This window comes from Trypanosoma cruzi (genome assembly GCF_000209065.1).
Source record: "Trypanosoma cruzi strain CL Brener chromosome Unknown tcruzi_1047053507251, whole genome shotgun sequence".
NCBI lineage: Eukaryota > Euglenozoa > Kinetoplastea > Trypanosomatida > Trypanosomatidae > Trypanosoma > Trypanosoma cruzi.
The window spans coordinates 1-5854 of NW_918809.1; the positions used below are offsets into that span (position 1 = coordinate 1).

Below are 5854 nucleotides of genomic sequence, written 5' to 3' on the forward strand. Positions count from 1 at the left end.
TTGGTTTTGGTATGCTGATGATTACGTTCTCCTTTGGCTACATGATATCGCACTACAAGATTATATTTCACCCACCTGTTGTTGTGGGAGCGGGAAAGGGGCGACACAGGCTTTTTTTGGAACACACAGAGGAGGAGTTCAGTTAGCGGAAACCGCCTTCACAGTGGTCGCACTTCCTTCCATGCGTAGACGACGAGAGAGGATATTTGGGAATGGCCCGCCCTGTGGATTGATGCGGCTTTCTGTTGTGCCAGTTTAATTTTTTTTTTTTTTTTTTTGCCGTCACTCACCCTTTTTGCTCGATGGCCGTCGATTTCATCTTTTTGTATTTGCCACACGCGCAATTTTTTTTTATTCCACCCCACCGACCGCGCCGCTTCTCGCGTGCGTGCGCCGCGTCGTTTTTGATAAACGTCGGTCAGAAGTGGGTGTCTCTTGTGAGCAAAAGGATGCGCTTTTCTTTTTTTTTTTGCGTTTGTTTTCTCAGTTCTCTATTTGGTGCATGTGTGTTTATGTGGGATCTCACCCGCCCCCGAGAGGGAAATGAGTGACTGTGGGTGCAGCCATTGTCCACCAAGTAAAAACGAGTGAAAATGGTGAAAAAATGGAGGAGAAACAAATAAGGGAGTGTTTGCGAGGGGCAGCTTTGCATTGAGCGCCCCCCTGTCTGAGTGCACCTCCACGCGGTGGGTGTGGAATAAACCTGAGTGCGGGCGGGGTCTTAGGAGGCCACTTGACTAGGCCGGGGCAACAGAGGCAGACGCCTGCGAAACGACTGTTGCCTTTTTTCTCTCTGTGCTGAATTGATAAGGAGTCAAAGGAAGGCAAGCGAAAATGGCACAGTTGTCTTTACTTTTGTTTTTACTATCGTTTTTCCTGTTTCCCGGATGCTGCAGAGGCATGCAAGTTACTTTTGCATCGGATATACACTACGATCCTTTCTATGGGGGGCCTGACGCATTTGGTACGGCCTGTCGGTCCGCAGGCCTGCCCCTTGTTAGGCGAGGATGCGAATCTTCGGCTGACTTTGTCAAATATTGGGCCTCAGATATGGCAACACGTAAATCGGCCTGCACATTTGTGACGGGTGACCTGCAAAGGCACGATTTTCCTTCCCTAAAAACTACTGTTACTGCTACATTTGGGTTCGTCATTGAAAGACTTGCTGCAGTTTCGCCGAACAAGACCCCCAGTGGGAGACCGTCGGTGTTGGTTGCCCTGGGGAACAATGACGTGGTGCCGGATTACTACTTCGATGTAACAAGAATTCCATCCCGGGTTATTTTGGAAGAGGCTTCCGTCATGCAGAAAAATGGCGTGCTCATGGCAGACGAAGCCCAACAGTTCCAGCAATGCGGATATTATTTGCGTGTTGTTTCTCCAAAATTGCGAGTCATCGTGCTTCATACTCTTCTTTGGTGCTACACCATTGTGCCCGCTATTCCAGATGGCGAAGAAGATCCGTGCAGTCAGTTTAAATTTTTGACCACTGAGCTGGAGAATGCACGGAAAGCAAATTCAAAGGTCATTATCATGAGCCACATTCCCCCAATGTCGAACATATGGAAAGTGCTTGAAGGTGGGAATTTTACCTCCGTCGCAGAGGATATGTACTGGAAGCCATTGTATCAGAAGCGCTTTAACCAGTTGATGAGGGAGTACTCAGATACAGTGACGGTTCAACTGTATGGGCATACACATCTATTTTACTATCAGGCACTTTCAGGGGGTGTGCCGTTTTTTATTGTTCCGGCAATATCACCCCTTTATGGGAATGCCCCTTCTTATTTCATTGCACAACTGGACAACAAAAGCCTCTCCTTGAAAAGCCTCACTCAGCGCTATTTCGATTACGATTGGACTAATGGGGTTCTTGTGGAAGACCTATTTGGTGATTTGACCGATACCGCGTCGCTTCGGGCATCTGCAATGAGGCTCGTTACCGATGACAAATTGTGGGCAAAATATGTGAGGTTGTGTGGTGGCGGCGTGGGAAGTGATAAATTGTTCCCCGGTGGGAAGTGTAATTCGTGGTGCCGGAAGGTAATTGCCTGCAGCATGGTGTCCGATGCGTGGGGTGACATCAGAGCCTGTGTGGAGGCAATTGAAAAGGAGCCGTCAAGGAAATTATTTATCACCATTCTCATTGTTGTGATTGTTTTGGCACTTCTGATTTTGGGCATTGTTATACTGGTTGCTTATCGTCGGAGACAGCTGCACTACATGGAAGACGTGGGGCGCACGCAGTTCCACGATGCTCTCCCGATGTCGGTTTTTGCTACGAACGAAGTGGGGACTACGGGGGCGCAGGGGGAGTCGAATTCCGGGGAAGGGTCTTACCACGACCAATCGGGACACAAAAAATGGAAGGGCAAAAGTTAGACTTGGGACGGCGCCATTGTAAGTGCGTCTTTTCTCGGTTATCCACCTTTTAAGCGTATGGAAGGAATTTACGAGCGGATTACGGCCATGATAACGAGGCCGATTTTTGCCATTTTTAGGAGCTTGTGAAAAGAATGATCGCGGGAGAGCTGGCTAACTTAATTAATGTATGTATATATCCTGATAAATGAATGCATTCTTTATGATACTTTCTACCGTATGAATCTTTTGGGAAGAACGCGACTTTGTAGGGGCGGGAACCGATAGAGGCCGGATAATATTTTAAATTTTATTTTGCCATCCCACCCACCCCCTTGATTCCCACCACGCGGCGGGGTCTTGTGGTTGGAGGACCCCAAAGTCTGCCACTTCGTAAGTAATAATATTTCAAATCCTAACTGAGGACAAAGGACCATGCTAATGGTCCACAGAATTCTATATATATTGAATGAGAATAAAACATTGAAGCAATTAAATAAAGAACCTTTTTTCCTAACTTGTTTGGTTTCCATAGATAATTTCAGGATCCGGCCAGCTGCCCGGAAGATTATTCTATTTTATTTTTACCTATGAAAGCTTTTTGTTTTTATTAATGCCGCGTTGAAAAGGCGGTGAATGCATTGCCTTTTTCCTGTCTTTTCAAATTATAATAAAAAAGGCTTTTTGTTCTTTTTAACACGAGCAATTGACTGATTCCACTGGGGTTTCGGTGTTGGACACACCGAGACAAACTGTGATAACCTCGTGCCTCACTTTTGCCTTGTGAGAATACGGAGACAGGGCCGGAATGAGGCGCATGACTTTTTTATTTTTGTTTCTTGTCCGATGAAAAACGCTTTCTTTGTGTGTGGACGTACTTTGTGAAACGTGGAATTAATGGAAACTGTGGAGAAGGAAAGAGGTAAGAAATTATTGATGGGAAGGATTTGTTGTTTGTAATTAAATGCCGTTAAGAATTCGTGGACCACTTGTCTTTAAATCATTTGTATTGGTTGATGATTTGCCGATGACCATTAATTTCGGCGTGTAACTGAGAGAAGACGACGGGGCACAGTGGTTGTGGCACTCCGTGGGGATCGTGGCTGGTCCTATTGTTTGCGCGCCGCGCTCCACAAGGAATGAGTTTGCCAGCGTGTCCTATTTATGCACATCCATATACGTTACGGGCCACTCTCTTGATTTCTGTTCCCATCTCACTGCTTTTTTGGAAGTATAGCCGAAGATGGTTCATTCCCACGGATACAAGTGTGGCACCCGCCACCTTTTTGCGAAAAAGTTCCGCAAGCACGGCGTTCCATCTGTGAGCACCATCCTGACGAACTTCAAGGTCGGGGACTACGTTGATGTTGTGGCGGACTCCGCCGTGCGCGCTGGTATGCCACACAAGTACTACCACGGCCGCACGGGTATTGTTTGGAACGTTACTCCTCGTGGTGTTGGTGTGATTGTCAACAAGCCGGTTCGCAACCGCACAGTCCGCAAGCGCATCTGCGTGCGCTTCGAACACGTGCGCAAATCGCGCTGCCAGGAGGCCTTCAAGCAGAAGCAGAAGGATTTCTTGGCCTTCCAGGCGGCGAAGAAGGCCGGCAAGCCTCTTCCTCCATTGAAGAGGAGCTCCCGCAACGGCGGTATCGTTCGCGCGAAGAGAGTGGAGTTGCTGGCACGCCGTGCTGCCGAGTACGAGGCCATGATCCCGTACTGACTGAAAACCATCTGTCGCTGAGGCTGTTGTTTTTTATTTTTGTTTTTCACTTTTTAAACCTTGCTTCCTTATTGAGGTTGCTGGGGTGTGGCCCCGAGAAATGGCGGGCTGTGTCGGCGACTTGATTGGTCTTCTTGTCGTGATTTTTTTTTTTTTGACGCCGTTGAAATCATCGCCTTCTTCTTTTCCTTCTTCTGTCGTTGCTTCCTCCCCACCTCCCCTGCTGTTCTTCCACGGGGCTCAGTGGAGTGGAGGGATAAAAACACACGCTTACGGAAAGGCAAAAATAGTAGGAAAAGAGAACTAAGAAACAAACCACGGAAAGGAAGGAAGAGGGGGCAAAAAGGAGGGAAGGAAGAAACACAGATTGATGGCTCGCTGGGGTCATTTTGCCTTGCTGTCATTGCTGCTGCTTTTTGCAGCGCCCGGTGTATCATGTGCCCTCTTGGACCATCTCTCCTCCCCCACCATATACCAGGCCGGGACCGAGATTCCTATCACCGTGAACTCACTGACTTCCAAGAGGGGCCTGCTTCCGTACAATTTCTACTCCGTGAAAACCTGTCAGCCCGATGAACGGCGGATGCGGGACGAGCGAATCCACGAGAATCTTGGCGAGATCCTTCTTGGAAACCGCATCTTGCCCTCTATGTATTCCGTGAAGGTTGGGGAGAACATTACCTGCCGAGAGGTGTGCTTCGTGGCGTATTCTGAGTCTGAAATGAAGCGACTCCAAAAACTCATTGAACAGCAATATTGCGCCCACATGTTTCTTGATGGTGTCCCGCTGCTGGAAAGGCCCTTGAATGCCTCAACCGAACAACATCTCCGGGTTGGTTACCAACTTGGCGTGCCTGCGGCAAGCGATGAATCAACAAAGACGACCATACACAATTACCTGCATTTTAAAGTGACGTACACAAATGCGGAGCAAGGCGGATTCTCAATTACTGGGTTTTACGTCGTCCCAAGCTCAGTGAATGTACTCACTGGCTGTCCGGATCCGGAAACTACGGAAGGTGGGTCGATCCAACCTGCGACTCCTGAATCAATGGATGTGAAGTACTTTTATTCTGTGTCTTGGGAATTGGACACGGAGAAAATTGAGTTTGTGGCGACACGATGGGATGTGTACGCCCGTGCTGGGCATCCGGCATCAAAGAGGGGTCACTTGATGGCGATTATGAATTCCCTTGCGTTACTCAGTTTTTTGGGAATAATTGTCATGGTTATTCTGACGCGGACTGTTCGTAAGGACCTTCTGAGCTACGCGGATGCCGACTTGGCTGAAGAGAATTCGGAGGAAAGCGGGTGGAAGCTTGTGCGTGGAGATGTGTTTCGCGCTCCCCCAAACGCTTTGCTCTTCACCTCGCTTGTTGCTACCGGCTGCCAGGTGGTTTTTATGGCCGGCGTTGTGGTTATTGCAGCAGTTTTGGGCGTTGTGCATCCATAGATTTGCCCTCGCAGCGTCTTGGGTTAATCCTGGCAATTGTTTTTACTTGTTTTGGTATGCTGATGATTACGTTCTCCTTTGGCTACATGATATCGCACTACAAGATTATATTTCACCCACCTGTTGTTGTGGGAGCGGGAAAGGGGCGACACAGGCTTTTTTTGGAACACACAGAGGAGGAGTTCAGTTAGCGGAAACCGCCTTCACAGTGGTCGCACTTCCTTCCATGCGTAGACGACGAGAGAGGATATTTGGGAATGGCCCGCCCTGTGGATTGATGCGGCTTTCTGTTGTGCCAGTTTAAATTTTTCTTTTGC

General features: G+C 48.3%; 3 protein-coding genes across 3 annotated transcripts, besides 11 other annotated features; all 3 read left to right on the top strand.

The window, feature by feature from the left end:
* Positions 1-818: a sequence feature (heterozygous, non-Esmeraldo-like haplotype).
* Positions 255-278: a sequence feature (AT_rich).
* Positions 819-1279: a sequence feature (areas not merged during assembly with more than two copies in the genome that could not be assigned to a particular haplotype).
* Tc00.1047053507251.10 (uncharacterized protein) lies at positions 835-2382 on the top strand (the record flags this gene model as incomplete). The annotated part of the gene is made up of 1 exon (XM_799306.1): positions 835-2382. The coding sequence occupies one exon, from the start codon at positions 835-837 to the stop codon at positions 2380-2382; it is 1548 nt and encodes a 515-aa protein (XP_804399.1).
* Positions 1280-2183: a sequence feature (heterozygous, Esmeraldo-like haplotype).
* Positions 2184-2394: a sequence feature (haploid, Esmeraldo-like haplotype).
* Positions 2395-2559: a sequence feature (haploid, non-Esmeraldo-like haplotype).
* Positions 2500-2934: a mobile genetic element.
* Positions 2560-2907: a sequence feature (areas not merged during assembly with more than two copies in the genome that could not be assigned to a particular haplotype).
* Positions 2657-2678: a sequence feature (AT_rich).
* Positions 2908-2959: a sequence feature (haploid, non-Esmeraldo-like haplotype).
* Positions 2960-5854: a sequence feature (heterozygous, non-Esmeraldo-like haplotype).
* Positions 3605-4084, top strand: Tc00.1047053507251.20 (ribosomal protein L21E (60S), putative; the record flags this gene model as incomplete). Its single annotated transcript, XM_799307.1, has 1 exon — positions 3605-4084. The coding sequence occupies one exon, from the start codon at positions 3605-3607 to the stop codon at positions 4082-4084; it is 480 nt and encodes a 159-aa protein (XP_804400.1).
* Tc00.1047053507251.30 (uncharacterized protein) lies at positions 4455-5537 on the top strand (the record flags this gene model as incomplete). The annotated part of the gene is made up of 1 exon (XM_799308.1): positions 4455-5537. One exon carries the CDS (start codon positions 4455-4457, stop codon positions 5535-5537), a length of 1083 nt encoding a protein of 360 aa, XP_804401.1.